The sequence below is a fragment of the Mustelus asterias genome, chromosome 16 (assembly GCF_964213995.1).
Source record: "Mustelus asterias chromosome 16, sMusAst1.hap1.1, whole genome shotgun sequence".
NCBI lineage: Eukaryota > Metazoa > Chordata > Chondrichthyes > Carcharhiniformes > Triakidae > Mustelus > Mustelus asterias.
In genome coordinates, this window is record NC_135816.1 from 98,858,693 (window position 1) to 98,880,129 (window position 21,437).

The window sequence follows — 21,437 nt, forward strand, 5'->3', positions numbered from 1 at the left end:
ATCTTTGGACACTAAGGGGCAATTTAACATGGCCAATCCCCCTAATCGGCACATCTTTGGACACTAAGGGGCAAACCAATCCCCCTAACCTGCACATCTTTGGACACTAAGGGCAATTTAACATGGCCAATCCACCTAATCTCCACATCTTTGGACACTAAGAGGCAATTTACTATGGCCAATCCCCTAATCCACACATCTTTGGACACTAAGGAGCAATTTAGCATGGCCAATCCCCCTAATCTCCACATCTTTGGACACTAAGGGGCAATTTAACATGGCCAATCCCCCTAATCGGCACATCTTTGGACACTAAGGGGCAATTTAACATGGCCAATCCCCCTAACCTGCACATCTTTGGACACTAAGGGGCAATTTAACATGGCCAATCCACCTAATCTCCACATCTTTGGACACTAAGAGGCAATTTAGCATGGCCAATCCACTTAACTTGCACATCCTTGACCACTAAGGGGCAATTTAGCATGGCCAATCCACCTAACCCACACATCTTTGGACATTAGGGGCAATTTAGCATGGCCAATCCAGCTAACCCGTACATCTTTGGACACGAAGGGACAATTCATCATGGCCAATCCACCTAACCCGCAATCTTTGGACATTAAGGGGCAATTTTCCATGGCCAATCCCCTTAACCAGCACGTCTTTCGGACTGTGGGAGAAAACCGGAGCACTGGGAGGAAACCCACGCAGACACGGGGAGAACGTGCAAACTCCACACAGACAGTGACCTGACGCTGGAATTGAACCTGGGCCCCTGTCCCTGTGAGGCAGCAGTGCGAACCACTGTGCCACCGTGCCATCTAATCGCTCAATTTTCATGGGGACTTTCTTCAAGGCCGAAGCGGTTGCCTCACCGCTCACGGCGAGACCCAGCCTGCTCATCCGATTTGGGATAATACGATTTAAGGAGGATGTTTGGGAACTTGGAGAGGGTGCCGAGGAGGTTGACCAGAATGGTCCCAGGGATTGAGGGGGACTTCTGTTAAGACTGGAGAGGCTGGGAACACCACCAACTGGAGGTTCCCCTCCCAGCCACATACCATCCTGATTTGGAAATATATCGGCCATTCCTTCACTGCCTCTGGGTCAAAATCCTGGAATTCCCTCCCTAAGAGCACGGTGGGTGTACCTACACCTCAGGGACAGCAGCGATTCAGGAAGGCAGCTCACCACCACCTTCTCAAGGGGCAAATAGGGATGGGCACTAAATGCTGGCCCAGCCACCGACACCCACACATAGAATCCCTACAGTGCAGGAGGAGGCCATTCGGCCCATTGAGTCTGCTCATCCTAAGGTTGAATTTGTTAAAGATGTTCTCCTCAGAGCAGATCAGGTTAAGGGGGGATTTATTGGTGGTGTTTCGCAATCTCAAAGGGTTTTCTCAGAGTAACTGAGAAGATACTGTTTCCAATGGCAGGAAGGTCAGTAACTGGAGGGTCACAGATTGAAGATAATTGGCAAAAAGTGACACGGCTTTTGACACAGCGAGTGATGATCTGGAGGGCACTGCCTGAAAGAATGGAGGAGGTAGATTCAGTGCCAACGTCCAAAAGGGGAAGGTGGTACTCTGGAAGACTTGGCAGAGGTGTGGGCTATTGAGGTGTGGGCTATAGAGGTGTGGGCTATAGAGGTGTGGGCTATAGAGGTGTGGGCTATAGAGGTGTGGGCTATAGAGGTGTGGGCTATTGAGGTGTGGGCTATTGAGGTGTGGGCTATTGAGGTGTGGGCTATTGAGGTGTGGGCTATTGAGGTGTGGGCTATTGAGGTGTGGGCTATTGAGGTGTGGGCTATTGAGGTACCCCTCTCGTTCATATCCTTCACGATCCCCTGCAGTTCTTGCTTCACATCCCACAATCTGCTCAGGAAGTCCCCCAGAGTTTCACTGAAGGGCAGATCTCTCTCCTTCAGCATCTTCAGGAGATGGTTTGAAGGTTTCTTCTTCCCTTCCACCTCCGCCGCTGGCCTGAATTCCTGGAAGGACCCAGAATGACATTGAGTCAGGATTATATTCACTGGAGTTTAATAGAGTGAGAAACTTATAAAATTCCAACAGGGTTAGACAGGGTAGATTCAGAAAGAATGTTCCTGATGGTGGGGGAGTCCAGAACTAGGGGCCATAGAATAGAATAGAAACCCAACAGTGCAGAAAGAGGCCATTCGGCCCATCGAGTCTACACCGACCACAATCCCACCCAGGCCCTACCCCCATATCCACCCGCTAATCCCTCTAACCTACCCATCTCAGGACACTAAGGGGCAATTTTAGTACGGCCAATCAACCTAACCCGCACATCTTTGGACTGTGGGAGGAAACCCACGCAGACACGAGGAGAATGTGCAAACTCCACACAGACAGTGACCCAAGCCGGGAATTGAACCCAGGTCTCTGGAGCTGTGAAGCAGCAGTGCTAACCACTGTGCTACCGTGCCGTTTGAGGGTAAGGGGTAAACCTTTTAGAACTGAGGTGAGGAGAAATTTCTTCACCCAGAGGGTGGTGAATGTGTGGAATTCACTCCCACAGAAAGTAGTTGAGGCCAAAACATTGTGTGATTGGAAGAAATTAGCTATCACTCTTGGGGCTAAAGGGATCGAGGGATATGGGGGGAAGGGGGAGATCAGGATATTGAATTCGATGATCAGGCAGGATCAAAATGAATGTTGGAGCAGGCTGGAAGGGCTGAATGGCCTCCTCCTGCTTCCAGTTTCTATATTTCTATGAATCTTCAGCACAGAAACAGGCCATTCGGCCCATCTGTGCTGTGCTGACATTTCTGCTGCTCATGAAGCTTCTCTTTATTTCACCACATCCCCATCTCCTTCTATCTAATTAAGGACTCCACGCACCCGGGACATTCTCTCTTCCACCTTCTTCCATCAAGAAAAAGATACAAAAGTCTGAGATCACGTACCAACTGACGCAAGAACAGCTTCTTCCCTGCTGCCATCAGACTTTTCAATGGACCTACCTCATATTAAATTGATCTTTCTCTGTACCCTAGCTGGGCACGTAATACTACATTCTGCATTCTCTCCTTTCCTTTCCAGGGGCCGCACGGTGGCACAGTGGTTAGCACTGCTGCCTCACAGCACCAGGGACCCGGGTTCAATTCCTGGCTTGGGTCGCTGTGTGGAGTCTGCATATTCTCCCCGTGTCTGCATGGGTTTCCTCCGGGTGCTCCGGTTTCCTCCCACAGCCCGAAAGACGTGCTGGTTAGGTGTATTGGCCATGCTAAATTCTCCCTCAGTGTACCCGAACAGGCGCCGGAGTGTGGTGACAGGGGGATTTTCACAGTAACTTCATTGCAGTGTTAATGTAAGCCTACTTGTGACACTTAAAAATACACTTTAAACTCTGAACGGTATGCTTTGTCTGCATAGCGTGTACTTTTCCCTGTATACTAATACATGTGACAATAATAAATCAAATCAAATCAAATATCCCTTTCTCTCTAATAAAAGCAAATTACTGTGGATGCTGGAATCTGAAACAGCTTTAACAAAGGGTCATCCGGACTCAAAACATCAGCTCTTTTCTCTCCTTACAGATGCTGCCAGACCTGCTGAGATTTTCCAGTGTTTTCTCTTTTGGATCCCTTTCTCCCCTTAGTGTTTATCCAGATTTCTGCCCTCTTAAATATATTTTTTTCATGGGACACGGGCGTCGCTGGCGGACCAGCATTTATTGCCCATCCCTAGTTGTCCGAGGGCAGCTAAGGGTCACCCACATTGCTGTGGCTCTGGAGTCACATGTAGGCCAGACCGGGGTAAGGACGGCAGATTTCCTTCCCTAAAGGAACCAGATGGGTTTTTCCGACAATGGTTTCATTGGCAGATTCTTAATTCCAGATATTTTTTTATTGAATTCAAATTCCACCATCCGTCATGGTGGGATTCGAACCGGGGTCCCCAGAACATTACTATCTAGATTGCTAGCCTAGCGATAATACCACCAGGCCATCACCTCCACATCCTCACACCGCTCACCGGCTGGGGAGATTTTTCCGGGATGTATTGGTGACTAACAGCATCTCAAAGCCAGCCACCAGGGGACCAGGCCCGCGCTGGACTTCCCACGGTGCCGGTTTCCGGGTCAGCGGGTTCAGCCCAGGGCCGACTTGGTCAGGCTCGGGGTCAGGTGGGGGTGAAGGGTCGCTGGGACCACTCGGAATATGGGGAAAGGAATCTCGCTCTCAAAGCCGCTAACCGGTCTGGCTCGCCATTGCCCCAACGCAGCAAGCGGCTGAGTAATCCAGTAAGTTATTTTACTCATTTGATAAGAATTAGAAACTCGTGCATGGCAGCAGGAATGTCCAGTGTTGAGGTACCGCGGTTTACCAAGCTCAGGATTGGAGATGCTGCACTTGTTCCTTATGCTGATAGTCCCTAGTTCTGAGTTCAACTGCAAGATTTTAAAAAATCATTCATGGGATGTAGGCGTCACTGGCTGGCTCCAGCATTTATTGCCCATCCCTAACTGCCCCTTGAGAAGGTGGTGGTGAGCTGCCTTCTGCAGTCCCTGAGGTGTAGGTACACCCACAGTGCTGTTAGCAAGGGAGTTCCAGGATTTTCCAGTGACAGTGAAGGAACGGCTGCTATATTTCCAAGTCAGGATGGTGAGTGACTTGGAGGGAAACCTCCAGGTGGTGGTGTTCCCAGGTATCTGCTGTCCTTGTCCCTCCAGATGGTTGTGGGTTTGGAAGGTGCTGCCTAAGGAACCTTGATGACTTTAATTTGTGTAAATGCGAATGATCCCAATTTAGCATTGGCTAGATTCATATCATACACAACACGGCAATTCACATTATTCTGCATTGTAAAACTCTGTCTTGTTCAGGATGCCAATGATCTCACTCAAGCCGGTATTTGGAGTTGCACCTGTCTATTTAATCCCATTTTGAAATACTTGGGGCCAGGATTTCCATCTGCGCTTGTCCCAAGAACACAAAATCCCACCCAAAGTCAGGGGACCTTTGCATGGTCTGTGCCTCCCTCGCCCGCTACGATTCCCCTGGCGGGACGAACAGGAAAATTCCTCCCTTGGTCCGTCGCCATGTCTGCCATGGCTAATCCACAGAACAGCAAATTGTGCTAATTATCAATGTATAAACCTACATGATAATGCTAATTATGTCAATTTAGTAACGCGAGCAAAGGGAATGTACTGATGCCAAGTTTGCAGATGACGCAAAAATAGGTGGGAAGGCAAATGGTGAGGATAATACATCATCCACAGAGGGATACAGACAGGTTAAGTGAGTGGGCAGAAACTTGCCAGATGGAATATAATGCAGGAAAATATGAAGCTCTGCACTTTGTGAGGAAGAATTGTGGAGCTGAATATTATTTAAATGGAGAAAGATGAGGGAAGGCAAATGGGATGTTGGCCTTTATTTCAAAGACAACAAGAGTATAAAAATAGGGAACTTGCGAAAAAAAACACTAGTTAGACCACAGCTGGAATACTGTGAATAGTTCTGGCCCCCTTATCTAGAGAATGATACACTGGCATTGAAGGCAGTCCGGAGAAGATTCACTTGGTTGATCTTGGGTAATGAGAGGTTGAGTAGGGTCTGTACTCACTGAAGTTAAGAAGAATAAGAGGTGACCTTACTGAGACATATCAGATTCTCAAGCGGCTTGACAGGGTCGATGCTGAGAGGTTGTTTTCCCCTTGTGGGAAAGTCTGGGGCCAAAGGGCAGAATCTCAGAGTAAGGAGTCACGCATTGAAGAGGATTCTCTTCTCTCAGAGGGTAGTGAATGTGTGGAATTCTTTGCAGAGACATGTAGAGGCTGGGTCGTTAAGTGTGTACAAGGCTGAGATAGACAGATTTTTAACCAGTTAGGGAATCGAGGGTTATGAGGATAAGGTGGGAAAGTGGAGTTGAGGAGATTATCACATTGAATGGCGGAACAGGCTCGATGGGCCAAATGGCCTACTTCTATTACTTTGTTTTATAGTTTTATGCTTTGTATATTTTTGCTAATTATCTAAATTCGGCATCGCAATGCTAACTGTCTCAATCCAGCATTTTACATCTTCCCATGCGTTGATGCTAATTAGAAACATAGAAACCCTACAGTGCAGAAGGAGGCCATTCGGCCCATCGAGTCTGCACCGACCACAATCGCACCCAGGCCCTACCCCCACATATTTTACCCGCTAATCCCTCTAACCTACACATCTCAGGACTCTAAGGGACAATTTTTAACCTGGCCAATCAACCTAACCCGCACATCTTTGGACTGTGGGAGGAAACCGGAGCACCCGGAGGAAACCCACGCAGACACGAGGAGAATGTGCAAACTCCACACAGACAGTGACCCGAGCCGGGAATCGAACCCGGGACCCTGGAGCTGTGAAGCAGCAGTGCTAACCACTGTGCTACCGTGCCGCCCTCTTGAGCATTGTCCCACTTGAGCATTGCAAACAATTGCATCGCATTTTAGGCTAAATATCACAACCCCATTATTGTACAAGTGCGCATGGCATCATTTTGCCACTGAGCAGCGATCTGTAGAGTCTGAGTTTGCGTTGAACATGGCGCCTGTGGCCTCAGTTCCAATGGACGTCCCCAATGGGTCTTACCTCCCGCTCCTGTGTGTACAGTAAAGCGTCCTCCAGAGGTGCGCAGGTGAGTCTCTCCACAAAGCCATCCATGGCCAGCAGGAGGCGCTGGCAGTAGAACCGGCTGACTCTGTATAGATGTGCGTCCGAGGTGTAGTCTTCAGCTCCTTTCACCTCCGCAACCAGGTCTGGGGGGGGGAGGCGGAGAGAGAAGGAGAACAAGTACAGTATGGACTGTTCATAGAATCCCGACAGAACAGAAGGTGCCATTCAGCCCATCGAGTCTGCACCGACCACAATCCCACCCAGGCCCGACCCACATCACCACATATTTGCCCTGCTAATCCCTGACACCAATGGTTGACTTATCATGGCTGTGAGGCAGCAGTGTTAACCACTGTGCCACCGAGCCGATCGGGAGACGGGAGGAACAGGACAAACATTAAGACTGTGGCTCATTCTCAGAAAAGCAAATATGAGGAGGGGAGAGAGAAAGGACTCAAACCTGCAACAGCTCAGTGGCCTAGGAAGAGAATGTGCAGCACTCCCTCAGTACTGACCCTCTGACAGTGCAGCACTCCCTCAGTATCGACCCCCTGACAGTGCAGCACTCCCTCAGTACTGACCCTCTGACAGTGCGGCACTCCCTCAGTATCGACCCCCTGACAGTGCAGCACTCCCTCAGTACTGACCCTCTGACAGTGCAGCACTCCCTCAGTACTGACCCTCTGACAGTGCGGCACTCCCTCAGTACTGACCCTCTGACACTGCAGCACTCCCTCAGTACTGACCCTCTGACAGTGCAGCACTCCCTCAGTATCGACCCCCTGACAGTGCAGCACTCCCTCAGTATCGAACCCCTGACAGTGCAGCACTCCCTCAGTATCGACCCCCTGACAGTGCGGCACTCCCTCAGCACTGACCCTCTGACAGTGCGGCACTCCCTCAGTACTGACCCTCTGACAGTGCGGCACTCCCTCAGTACTGACCCTCTGACAGTGCAGCGCTCCCTCAGTACCGACCCTCTGACAGTGCGGCACTCCCTCAGTACTGACCCTCTGACAGTGCGGCACTCCCTCAGTACTGACCCTCTGACAGTGCGGCACTCCCTCAGTACTGACCCTCTGACAGTGCAGCACTCCCTCAGCACTGACCCTCTGACAGTGCAGCACTCCCTCAGTACTGACCCTCTGACAGTGCGGCACTCCCTCAGTACTGACCCTCTGACAGTGCAGCACTCCCTCAGTACTGACCCTCTGACAGTGCGGCACTCCCTCAGTACTGACCCTCTGACAGTGCAGCACTCCCTCAGCACTGACCCTCTGACAGTGCGGCACTCCCTCAGCACTGACCCTCTGACAGTGCAGCACTCCCTCAGCACTGACCCTCTGACAGTGCGGCACTCCCTCAGTACTGACCCTCTGACAGTGCAGCACTCCCTCAGCACTGACCCTCTGACAGTGCGGCACTCCCTCAGTACTGACCCTCTGACAGTGCAGCACTCCCTCAGCACTGACCCTCTGACAGTGCAGCACTCCCTCAGTACTGACCCTCCCTGTTCATCTCAACTTCTCTTTCTCTCCTGTTATGTATGCTTTAAAACCTTCCTCTTTACCCAAGGTTTCCGTATCAATATTACATTTTCCGTTTGATCATTACCCCCGTCAAGTGGCTCTGAAATGTTGTGCTACATTCGGGGTGGCACGATGGCACAGTGGTTAGCACTGCTGCCTCACAGCGCCAGGGACCCGGGTTCGATTCCCGGCTTGGGTCACTGTTTGTGTGGACTTTGCACATTGTCCCCGTGTCTGCGTGGGTTTCCTTCAGGTGCTCCGGTTTCCTCCCACAGTCCAAACATGTATCGGGGTACGTGGATTGGCCATGATAAATGGCCGCTTACTGCCAGGGGGACTAGCTCGGGGAAACTTTTGAGGTTTAGGGGGGTAGGGCCTGGGTGGGATTGTGGTGGGTGCAGACTCTATGGGCCGAATGGCCTCCTTCTGCACTGTAGGGATTTTATGAATCTAGCGATGGTAAGTTATTATTCTCTGACCTTCCTGGGGTTGACTGTTGTTGATGTTGGCGTTCTCAATGGGGAGGTCACGCTCCTTGACCTCGCTGTATTCAAGTAGATTTCCCTCATCTGCAATCTCCTCTCCAAATCCACTCGTCGCACTGAGACTCGGCTCATGATCCTGGTGTTTGGGGTATTCATCCTCCATTTCGTCACCACCACCTGAAATCACAACAAAAGTTCCAATCCAGATCAGGAGGAGGCCACTCTGCCCCTCCAGCCTGCTGCCCCATTCACAGCTGATCTGACTGTAACCTCAACCCCACATTCCTGCCGACCCCCCGATAACCTTTCACCCCCTTCAATTCGTCAGGAATCTCTCTCCCTCTGCCTTAAAAACATTCACAGACTCTGCTTCCACTGCCTTTTGAGGAAGAACGTTCCAGAGACTCAGCCCCCTCTGAGAGAAAGAAATTCCCCCCATCTCCGTCTTAAATGGGCGACCCCTTAGTTTTAAACAGTGATCCCGAGTTCTAGATTCTCCCACAAGTGGAAACATCCTCTCCACATCCACCCTGTCAATACCCACCTCAGGATCTTAAAGGTTTCAATCAAGTCGCCCTCTTACTCTTCTAAACTCCAGTGGATACAATCCTAACCTCTCCAACTTTTCCTCATCAGACAATCCGAGGCAATAAATAAGTTAAAATTGATTAGTGTCACAAGTAGGCTTACATTAACACTGCAATGAAGTTACTGTGAAAATCCCCTTGTTGCCACACTCTGGCGCTTGTTTGGGTCACTGAGGGAGAATTGACCCTAACCAGCACGTCTTTCGGACTGTGGGGGGAAACCGGAGCACCCGGAGGAAACCCACACAGAGATGGGGAGAATGTGCAGCCTCTGTACAGACAGTGACCCGAGCCGGGAATCGAACCCTGGTCCCTGTGAGGCAGCAGTGCTAACCACTGTGCCACCGTGCTATCCATTAATAAATACTAGTCAGCCGGCGATGCCCATGTCCCATGAATTAATTTTAAAAAATCCACTCATTCCAGATATTTATTCATCATATTAACAATATTCCAAAGACCTGGACACTTATGGTTCAGGTCAGAAACTCCACAGTGTTTTATGGAGCCCGCCTGGATCATACGTTTTGCACCTTGTGTTTGGATAGGATAAGCACGATATGGTTCACTCCAGTATGATTCAAATGACCCACTCGGGAGCTTTTATCAAACAAAGTTTATTTAAGAATACAGTTAACATGTATAGTAAGAATATTAGCAAGAACTTATATCAATTACAAAACAAGTAACGAAACAACCACAATAATGTATAACCCTTAATGAATATATATCAGCTATCCCAAACAAACCAACCTCCATAACCAACTCTTTAACCAGGTTCAACACAGCACAGACTAATGCTCACGTGATACTGGGATCGAGGCCGTTAGTTGAATTCTGCAGTCAAATGCTTTTGAGGCTCAGAACAGTTTGAAGACAAGACAGTTTCCCAAAACACAAAAGAGACTCTGGTCCAACCCCCAACAACAGCAGCTTTTCACCCTTCAGGAAAGCAACACAGCAGGGAGAGAGGGAAAACACTTCTTTTTAGCTTGCTGTCCCTTCCAAAACTTAAAACTCAAACCTGCAGCTCCAAACTCAAACTGAATCCCTGTCACCTGACCTGCCTACAGATTTTCCCTCCTCCCAACAATGACATCACCTAAGACTGTGAGCTGGAATAAAAAAAACTCTTAAAGGTACACTAACATCGTAATACAACTTCCTTTTTAAAAAAAATTCAGAGCAGCATTTATTGCATGTCCCTAATTGCCCCTTGAGAAGGTTGTGATGAGCCGCCATCCTGTACCGCTGCAGTCCCTGAGCTGTAGGTACACCCACAGCGCTGTTAGGGAGTGAGTTCCCTGTTGCGCAGTTATTATCGGCTAGTTTGGAGAGCAGTAAGGAGCGCACTGTTGGGTCTGGACTGGCGATAGTGGTAGATTTTCCTCCCTCAGGGGGAGTCACAGAGCCACATACGTGGTCACCACAATCGCCCACTACTGTGTTCACACTCCCCGATACAGGTTAAACATCATTCCACAGCAAAGCCAAAAACCAAAGCCCTCCGAAAGCCAGCCTTTCTTCAAAGCTCATCTACCTTTACTGTGGGGAGTCATAGAAGCGCAAAATAGAATCCCTACTGTACAGAAGAAGGCCATTCGGCCCATCAAATCTGTACCAACCACAATCCCACCCAGGCCCTATCCCCATAACCCCACATATTTACCCTGCTAGTCCCCCTGACACTATGGGCAATTTACCATGGCCAATCCCCCTAACCCGCACATCTTTGGACTGTGGGAGAAAACCGGTGCACCCGGAAGAAACCCACGCAGACACAGGGAGAATGTGCAAACTCCACACAGACAGTGACCCGAGGCCAGAATCGAACCCAGGTCCCTGACGCTGTGAGGCAGCAGTGCTAACTCACTGTGCCACGAGTTGTTTGTCTGTGCTGGTTCATGTAGCTGAACATGTCTGTGTGACACTGATTCCAGGTACCTCTGTGTATTATCCAGAGACACATCTTACCTTTCCAGCCTTTTTATTCCATATATTTTTATTCATTCATGGATGTAGGCATCGCTGGCTGGTGATGATTGCCCATCCCTAATTGTGAGCGGTGTGGTGACACAGTGGTTAGCACTGCTGCCTCACAAAGCCAGGGACCCAGGTTCAATTCTGTCCTTGGGTCACTGTCTGTGCGGAGTCTGCACGTTCTCCTCGTGTCTGCGTGGGTTTCCTCCGGGTGCTCCGGTTTCCTCCCACAGTCTGAAAGATGTGCTGGTTAGGTTCATTGGCTAAATTCTCCCTCAATGTACCCGAACAGGTGCCAGAGTGTGGCGACGAGGGGATTTTCACAATAACTTCACTGCAGTGTGAATGAAAGCCTACTTCTGACACTAAGGAATAAACTTTGCCCCTTGAATTGAGTGTCTCACTCGGCCATTTCAGAGGGCAGTTAAGAGTCAACCACATTGCTGTGGCTCTGGAGTCACATGTAGGCCAGACCGGGGTAAGGACGGCAGATTTCCTTCCCTAAAGGAGCCAGGTGGGTTTTTCCGACAATCGACAATGGTTCAATGGTCATCAGTAGATTCTTAATTCCAGGTATTTTTTTGAAATGAATTGAAATTCCACCATCTGCCATGACCAGGATTCGAACCCAGGTACCTAGTGCATCACCCTCTGGATTACCCAGTGACAATACCACTGCCCCCTTTCGGCACTCACTCACCTAGCCTCACACTATCTTTTATAAGTTATGCACAGTATCTGATAGCCACAGTTCTCCGAAAAGCTATTGATCCCAAGAGATTCCAATAAAGGATATTTGACCTGCAACTGTACCACAACGCTATAGACTCACACAGCACACAAACAGGCCCTTCGGCCCACCACGGCAATACTGGCCTTCAAATACCAATCTATACGAATCCCATTCACCTGCTCTTGGTCCATTGCCTATTATGCCTTGGCCACCTAAGTGCTTGTCCAGGTGTTGCGAGCGTAGCTGCCTCCTCCGTCCTCTCAGGCAGCGCGTTCCATATTTCCACCACCCTTTGGGTGAAAAAGATTTTCCTCAGATGCCCTCCAAACTGCTTCCTCCTCACTTTAATCCTCTGGTCTTAGACGCCTCTGCCACGGGAACAAGATTCTGACAATCGACCCTACCTACGCCTCTCATGGTTTGGTATACCTCTATCAGATTCCCCCCTTCAGCCTCCTCTGCTCCAGGGAAAACAACCCCCAGCCTATCCAGCCTCTCCTCATAACCGAGACTTTCCAGCCCAGGCAGCGTCCTGGTGAATCTCCTCTGCACCCTCTCCATCGCAATCTCGTCCTTCCTGTGGAGACCAAAGCTGCACACAATATTCCATCTGTGGCCTAACCAATGGTTTATAAAGTGGTACCAGGACCTCCCTGCTCCGACATTCCATGCCCCGGCCAATGAAGGCAAACATTCCGTATGCCTTCTTCACCACCCTATCTACCCGGTGCTGCCACCTTCAGGGATCTATGGCCTTCTACACCAAGGTTCCTTTGTTCTTCAATAGTCCCTAGGAAGCTCCCGTTTACAGCGTGTATCCTGAGTTGGTTAGCTCAGTGGGCCTGACGGCTGGCTCGTGTGCGGAGCGATGCCAACAGCGTGGGTTCGCTTCCCGTACCAGCTGTGGTTATTCATGAAGGCCTCGCCTTCTCAACCTTACCCCTCACCTGAGCTGTGCTGACCCTCAGGTTAAATGACCAGCAGTCAGCTCTCCTGTGGTTATCTGGGACGATGGCAAATTTGCATTTTATATCTTACCCATATTAGATCTCCCAAAATGCACCACCTCACACCTAGTGTAGTGGAACATAGAGGAGAACATATCCCCGTCTACATCAATGGGGACAAAGTAGAAATGGTCGAGAGCTTCAAGTTATTCGGTGTCCAGATCACCAACAACCTGTCCTGGTTCCCCCCATGCCAACACTAGAGCTAAGAAAGCCCCACCAACGCCTCTACTTTCTCAGGAGGCTAAGGAAATTCGACATGTCCGCTCCAACTCTCTCCAACTTTTACAGATGCACCATAGAAAGTATTCTTTCTGGTTGTATCACAGCTTGGTCTGACTCCTGCTCTGCCCAAGACCGCAAGAAACTACAAAAGGTCGTGAATGAAGCCTAGTCCATCACGCAAACCAACCTCCCATCCATTGGCTCTGTCTACACTTCCCGCTGCCTCGGCAAAGCAGCCAGCATAATTAAGGACCCCACACACCCCGGACATTCTCTCTTCCACCTTCTTCCATCGGGAAAAAGATACAAAAGTCTGAGGTCACGTACCAACCGACTCAAGAACAGCTTCTTCCCTGCTGCTGTCAGACTTTTGAATGGACCTACGTTGCATTAAGTTGATCTTTCTCTACACCCTAGCGATGTCTGTAACACTACATTCTGTACTCTCTCCTTTCCTTCTCTATGAATGGTATGCTTTGTATAGCTCGCAAGAAACAATACTTTTCATTGTATCCCAATACATGTGACAATAATAAATCAAATCAAACTTATCAGGATTAAACTCTGTCTGTCATTGCTCTGACCAACTAATCAATATCAGTCTGCAGCCTCAGACTTAAGTTTGGTTGATTTATTATTGTCACATGTAGGCCTTCATTAACACTGCAATGAAGTTACTGTGAAAATCCCCTAGTCGCCACACTCCAGCGCCTGTTCGGGACAATGCACCTAACCAGCACGTCTTTCGGGCTGTGGGAGGAAACCGGAGCACCCGGAAGAAACCTACACAGACACGGGGAGAACATGCAAACTCCACACAGACAGTGAGCCAAAGCCGGAATTGAACCTGGGTCCCTGGCGCTGTGAGGCAGCAGTGATTTGATTTGATTCATTATTGTCACATGTAGTAGTCTACAGTGAAAAGTATTGTTTCTTGCGCACGATACGGACAAAGCATACTGTTCATAGAGAAGGAAAGGAGAGGGTGCAGAATGCAGTGTTACAGCCATAGCTAGGGTGTAGAGAAAGATCAACTTAATGCGAGGTCGGTCCATTCAAAAGTCTGACAGCAGCAGGGAAGAAGCTGTTCTTGAGTCGGTTGGTACGTGACCTCAGACTTCTGTATCTTTTTCCCTGACGGAAGAAGGTGGAAGAGAGAATGTCCGGGGTGCGTGGGGTCCTTAATTATGCTGGCTGCTTTGCCGAGGCAGCGGGAAGTGTAGACAGAGTCAATGGATGGTGGGAGATTCTAATCTGAACTCCCACTGGAAAGAAACAGCGTGAATTCTTCCAGTTTTCCCGCAAATTCAACATTTTCAATTTTTTGTGGACAATCGTCCTCAAGATATCAGGGGTCTAAAATCATATTTTCAGAAACGAGCAAAGAAACTAAGCAGTAAGACCATGAGAGCAATAATGTCTGTAAACCTGTTGGACTTTAACCTGGTGTTGTGAGACTTCTTACTGTGTTACTCCCACCAATGCACAGCTTCAAGCATGGCGGAGGAGGGCGAGCTTCCAATTTTGGTTTTTTGATTTGATTTGATTTGATTTATTATTGTCACATATTAACATACTGTGTTGTTTCTACGTTTCAGTGCTAACCATTGTGCCACCGTGCCACCCACTCCTATCCTCCTCACTATCAACAAAACCATTAATTCTCATGTCGTCTGCAACTTTACGAATTATATTTTCCACATTCGCATCCAACTCTTTAATATATATAAAACAAACAGCAAAGGTCCCAACACCGATCCCTCTCAGGTACTGAGGGAGCTCCGCTGCACTGTCAGAGGGTCAGTACTGAGGGAGTGCTGCACTGTCAGAGGGTCAGTACTGAGGGAGCGCTGCACTGTCAGAGGGTCAGTACTGAGGGAGCGCTGCACTATCAGAGGGTCAGTACTGAGGGAGCGCTGCACTGTCAGAGGGTCAGTACTGAGGGAGCGCTGCACTGTCAGAGGGTCAGTGCTGAGGGAGTGCCGCACTGTCAGAGGGTCAGTACTGAGGGAGCGCTGCACTGTCAGAGGGTCAGTACTGAGGGAGTGCCGCACTGTCAGAGGGTCAGTGCTAAGGGAGCGCTGCACTGTCAGAGGGTCAGTACTGAGGGAGTGCTGCACTGTCAGAGGGTCAGTGCTGAGGGAGTGCTGCACTGTCAGAGGGTCAGTACTGAGGGAGTGCTGCACTGTCAGAGGGTCAGTGCTGAGGGAGTGCTGCACTGTCAGAGGGTCAGTGCTGAGGGAGTGCCGCACTGTCAGAGGATCAGCACTGAGGGAGTGCTGCACTGTCGGAGGGTCAGTACTGAGGGAGTGCTGCACTGTCAGAGGGTCAATACTGAGGGAGTGCCGCAATGTCAGAGGGTCAGTACTGAGGGAGTGCCGCACTGTCAGAGGGTCAGTGCTGAGGGAGTGCCGCACTGTCAGAGGGTCAGTGCTGAGGGAGTGCTGCACTGTTAGAGGGTCAGTGCTGAGGGAGTGCCGCACTGTCAGAGGGTCAGTGCTGAGGGAGTGCCGCACTGTCAGAGGGTTAGTGCTGAGGGAGTGCCGCACTGTCAGAGGGTCAGTGCTGAGGGAGTGCCGCACTGTCAGAGGGTTAGTGCTGAGGGAGTGCCGCACTGTCAGAGGGTCAGTACTGAGGGAGTGCTGCACTGTCAGAGGGTCAGTACTGAGGGAGTGCTGCACTGTCAGAGGATCAGTACTGAGGGAGTGCCGCACTGTCAGAGGATCAGTACTGAGGGAGTGCCGCACTGTCAGAGGGTCAGTACTGAGGGAGTGCTGCACTGTCAGAGGGTTAGTATGAGTCTCCCAGCATTCATTACTCAATGAACATTACCGAGAGAAAAAAAATCGCATCATCATTCTTGTACGGGATCTTGCTGTTCACAGTTTGAAGCTTGGGTTGGTTTGGATTCAGGGCTCGAGGGGAGTTATCATTGAAGCTGATGATGTTTGTTGGTTGCCATGGAGAAAGAACAAGGCCGAGAGCCTGACTCCGATGTATCCAGGGAGTTACTCAGGCTGCAACATGTGGAGTGTGAAGATAAGGCTGTGAGGGTTTGAGCTCCCTGCTGACGCTGTGTAATGTGCCTCAGATCGAGTAAGATCTGTTACCCAATAAAACATCCTGCATACCACACTCATCCCATCAACATTTAGGGGCGGCACGGTGGCACAGTGATAGCACTGCTGCCTCACAGCGTCAGGGACCCAGGTTCGATTCCAGGCTTGGGTCACTGTCTGTGTGGAGTCTGCACGTTCTCCCCGTGTCTGTGTGGGTTTCCTCCGGGTGCTCTGGTTTCCTCCCTCACCCCAAAGCTGTGCAGATTGGTGGGAAAACTGTGTTAAATGTGTGGGGTTACTGGGACAGGGAATGATGGGCTGGCTGGAATAAGATTTCTATTTGAAATGTCTGTGCAGACTCGATGGGCTGAATGGCCACCTGCACAGGGGGGATTCTATGGATTGCATAAACGGAGGGCAGCCACGTTTGTGGTTTCAATATGTATCAGCAAGAAACCTTGTATTTCCACAGTGTTTCCTACAACAGTGCCTTACAGCCAACTGACCCTCTGACAGTGCAGCACTCCCTCAGTACTGACCCTCTGACAATGCAGCACTCCCTCAGTATTGATCCTCTGACAGTGCGGCACTCCCTCAGTACTGACCCTCTGACAATGCAGCACTCCCTCAGCACTGACCCTCTGACAGTGCAGCACTCCCTCAGGACTGACCCTCTGACAGTGCAGCACTCCCTCAGTACTGACCCTCTGACAGTGCAGCACTCCCTCAGCACTGACCCTCTGACAGTGCAGCACTCCCTCAGTACTGACCCTCTGACAGTGCGGCACTCCCTCAGCACTGATCCTCTGACAGTGCAGCACTCCCTCAGCACTGACCCTCTGACAGTGCAGCACTCCCTCAGTCCTGACCCTCTGACAGTGCAGCACTCCCTCAGTCCTGACCCTCTGACAGTGCAGCACTCCCTCAGTACTGACCCTCTGACAGTGCAGCACTCCCTCAGTACTGACCCTCTGACAGTGCAGCACTCCCTCAGTACTGACCCTCTGACAGTGCAGCACTCCCTCAGTACTGACCATCTGACAGTGCAGCACTCCCTCAGCACTGACCCTCTGACAGTGCAGCACTCCCTCAGTACTGACCCTCTGACAGTGCAGCACTCCCTCAGTATCGACCCCCTGACAGTGCGGCACTCCCTCAGCACTGACCCTCTGACAGTGCGGCACTCCCTCAGTACTGACCCTCTGACAGTGCGGCACTCCCTCAGTACTGACCCTCTGACAGTGCAGCGCTCCCTCAGTACCGACCCTCTGACAGTGCGGCACTCCCTCAGTACTGACCCTCTGACAGTGCGGCACTCCCTCAGTACTGACCCTCTGACAGTGCGGCACTCCCTCAGTACTGACCCTCTGACAGTGCAGCACTCCCTCAGCACTGACCCTCTGACAGTGCAGCACTCCCTCAGTACTGACCCTCTGACAGTGCGGCACTCCCTCAGTACTGACCCTCTGACAGTGCAGCACTCCCTCAGTACTGACCCTCTGACAGTGCGGCACTCCCTCAGTACTGACCCTCTGACAGTGCAGCACTCCCTCAGCACTGACCCTCTGACAGTGCGGCACTCCCTCAGCACTGACCCTCTGACAGTGCAGCACTCCCTCAGCACTGACCCTCTGACAGTGCGGCACTCCCTCAGTACTGACCCTCTGACAGTGCAGCACTCCCTCAGCACTGACCCTCTGACAGTGCGGCACTCCCTCAGTACTGACCCTCTGACAGTGCAGCACTCCCTCAGCACTGACCCTCTGACAGTGCAGCACTCCCTCAGTACTGACCCTCCCTGTTCATCTCAACTTCTCTTTCTCTCCTGTTATGTATGCTTTAAAACCTTCCTCTTTACCCAAGGTTTCCGTATCAATATTACATTTTCCGTTTGATCATTACCCCCGTCAAGTGGCTCTGAAATGTTGTGCTACATTCGGGGTGGCACGATGGCACAGTGGTTAGCACTGCTGCCTCACAGCGCCAGGGACCCGGGTTCGATTCCCGGCTTGGGTCACTGTTTGTGTGGACTTTGCACATTGTCCCCGTGTCTGCGTGGGTTTCCTTCAGGTGCTCCGGTTTCCTCCCACAGTCCAAACATGTATCGGGGTACGTGGATTGGCCATGATAAATGGCCGCTTACTGCCAGGGGGACTAGCTCGGGGAAACTTTTGAGGTTTAGGGGGGTAGGGCCTGGGTGGGATTGTGGTGGGTGCAGACTCTATGGGCCGAATGGCCTCCTTCTGCACTGTAGGGATTTTATGAATCTAGCGATGGTAAGTTATTATTCTCTGACCTTCCTGGGGTTGACTGTTGTTGATGTTGGCGTTCTCAATGGGGAGGTCACGCTCCTTGACCTCGCTGTATTCAAGTAGATTTCCCTCATCTGCAATCTCCTCTCCAAATCCACTCGTCGCACTGAGACTCGGCTCATGATCCTGGTGTTTGGGGTATTCATCCTCCATTTCGTCACCACCACCTGAAATCACAACAAAAGTTCCAATCCAGATCAGGAGGAGGCCACTCTGCCCCTCCAGCCTGCTGCCCCATTCACAGCTGATCTGACTGTAACCTCAACCCCACATTCCTGCCGACCCCCCGATAACCTTTCACCCCCTTCAATTCGTCAGGAATCTCTCTCCCTCTGCCTTAAAAACATTCACAGACTCTGCTTCCACTGCCTTTTGAGGAAGAACGTTCCAGAGACTCAGCCCCCTCTGAGAGAAAGAAATTCCCCCCATCTCCGTCTTAAATGGGCGACCCCTTAGTTTTAAACAGTGATCCCGAGTTCTAGATTCTCCCACAAGTGGAAACATCCTCTCCACATCCACCCTGTCAATACCCACCTCAGGATCTTAAAGGTTTCAATCAAGTCGCCCTCTTACTCTTCTAAACTCCAGTGGATACAATCCTAACCTCTCCAACTTTTCCTCATCAGACAATCCGAGGCAATAAATAAGTTAAAATTGATTAGTGTCACAAGTAGGCTTACATTAACACTGCAATGAAGTTACTGTGAAAATCCCCTTGTTGCCACACTCTGGCGCTTGTTTGGGTCACTGAGGGAGAATTGACCCTAACCAGCACGTCTTTCGGACTGTGGGGGGAAACCGGAGCACCCGGAGGAAACCCACACAGAGATGGGGAGAATGTGCAGCCTCTGTACAGACAGTGACCCGAGCCGGGAATCGAACCCTGGTCCCTGTGAGGCAGCAGTGCTAACCACTGTGCCACCGTGCTATCCATTAATAAATACTAGTCAGCCGGCGATGCCCATGTCCCATGAATTAATTTTAAAAAATCCACTCATTCCAGATATTTATTCATCATATTAACAATATTCCAAAGACCTGGACACTTATGGTTCAGGTCAGAAACTCCACAGTGTTTTATGGAGCCCGCCTGGATCATACGTTTTGCACCTTGTGTTTGGATAGGATAAGCACGATATGGTTCACTCCAGTATGATTCAAATGACCCACTCGGGAGCTTTTATCAAACAAAGTTTATTTAAGAATACAGTTAACATGTATAGTAAGAATATTAGCAAGAACTTATATCAATTACAAAACAAGTAACGAAACAACCACAATAATGTATAACCCTTAATGAATATATATCAGCTATCCCAAACAAACCAACCTCCATAACCAACTCTTTAACCAGGTTCAACACAGCACAGACTAATGCTCACGTGATACTGGGATCGAGGCCGTTAGTTGAATTCTGCAGTCAAATGCTTTTGAGGCTCAGAACAGTTTGAAGACAAGACAGTTTCCCAAAACACAAAAGAGACTCTGGTCCAACCCCCAACAACAGCAGCTTTTCACCCTTCAGGAAAGCAACACAGCAGGGAGAGAGGGAAAACACTTCTTTTTAGCTTGCTGTCCCTTCCAAAACTTAAAACTCAAACCTGCAGCTCCAAACTCAAACTGAATCCCTGTCACCTGACCTGCCTACAGATTTTCCCTCCTCCCAACAATGACATCACCTAAGACTGTGAGCTGGAATAAAAAAAACTCTTAAAGGTACACTAACATCGTAATACAACTTCCTTTTTAAAAAAAATTCAGAGCAGCATTTATTGCATGTCCCTAATTGCCCCTTGAGAAGGTTGTGATGAGCCGCCATCCTGTACCGCTGCAGTCCCTGAGCTGTAGGTACACCCACAGCGCTGTTAGGGAGTGAGTTCCCTGTTGCGCAGTTATTATCGGCTAGTTTGGAGAGCAGTAAGGAGCGCACTGTTGGGTCTGGACTGGCGATAGTGGTAGATTTTCCTCCCTCAGGGGGAGTCACAGAGCCACATACGTGGTCACCACAATCGCCCACTACTGTGTTCACACTCCCCGATACAGGTTAAACATCATTCCACAGCAAAGCCAAAAACCAAAGCCCTCCGAAAGCCAGCCTTTCTTCAAAGCTCATCTACCTTTACTGTGGGGAGTCATAGAAGCGCAAAATAGAATCCCTACTGTACAGAAGAAGGCCATTCGGCCCATCAAATCTGTACCAACCACAATCCCACCCAGGCCCTATCCCCATAACCCCACATATTTACCCTGCTAGTCCCCCTGACACTATGGGCAATTTACCATGGCCAATCCCCCTAACCCGCACATCTTTGGACTGTGGGAGAAAACCGGTGCACCCGGAAGAAACCCACGCAGACACAGGGAGAATGTGCAAACTCCACACAGACAGTGACCCGAGGCCAGAATCGAACCCAGGTCCCTGACGCTGTGAGGCAGCAGTGCTAACTCACTGTGCCACGAGTTGTTTGTCTGTGCTGGTTCATGTAGCTGAACATGTCTGTGTGACACTGATTCCAGGTACCTCTGTGTATTATCCAGAGACACATCTTACCTTTCCAGCCTTTTTATTCCATATATTTTTATTCATTCATGGATGTAGGCATCGCTGGCTGGTGATGATTGCCCATCCCTAATTGTGAGCGGTGTGGTGACACAGTGGTTAGCACTGCTGCCTCACAAAGCCAGGGACCCAGGTTCAATTCTGTCCTTGGGTCACTGTCTGTGCGGAGTCTGCACGTTCTCCTCGTGTCTGCGTGGGTTTCCTCCGGGTGCTCCGGTTTCCTCCCACAGTCTGAAAGATGTGCTGGTTAGGTTCATTGGCTAAATTCTCCCTCAATGTACCCGAACAGGTGCCAGAGTGTGGCGACGAGGGGATTTTCACAA

At 50.1% G+C, this 21,437-nt stretch overlaps 1 protein-coding gene across 2 annotated transcripts in view; it reads right to left on the minus strand.

Moving 5' to 3' along the window:
• Positions 1-21,437, minus strand: part of LOC144505318 (ribonuclease inhibitor-like) — a 49,320-nt gene that overhangs the window by 18,230 nt on the left and 9,653 nt on the right. The window contains exons 2-5 of one of the 2 annotated variants that reach the window (XM_078231434.1): positions 18,539-18,721; positions 8,646-8,828; positions 6,614-6,780; positions 1,825-1,996 (exon numbers count right to left, since the gene is read on the minus strand). In XM_078231434.1, the coding sequence (XP_078087560.1) occupies positions 1,825-1,996; positions 6,614-6,780; positions 8,646-8,828; positions 18,539-18,707 (691 nt within the window). In that variant the 5' untranslated portion in view covers positions 18,708-18,721. The remainder of the gene's footprint in view (positions 1-1,824; positions 1,997-6,613; positions 6,781-8,645; positions 8,829-18,538; positions 18,722-21,437) is intronic. The other variant, XM_078231435.1, reaches the window with a different exon arrangement.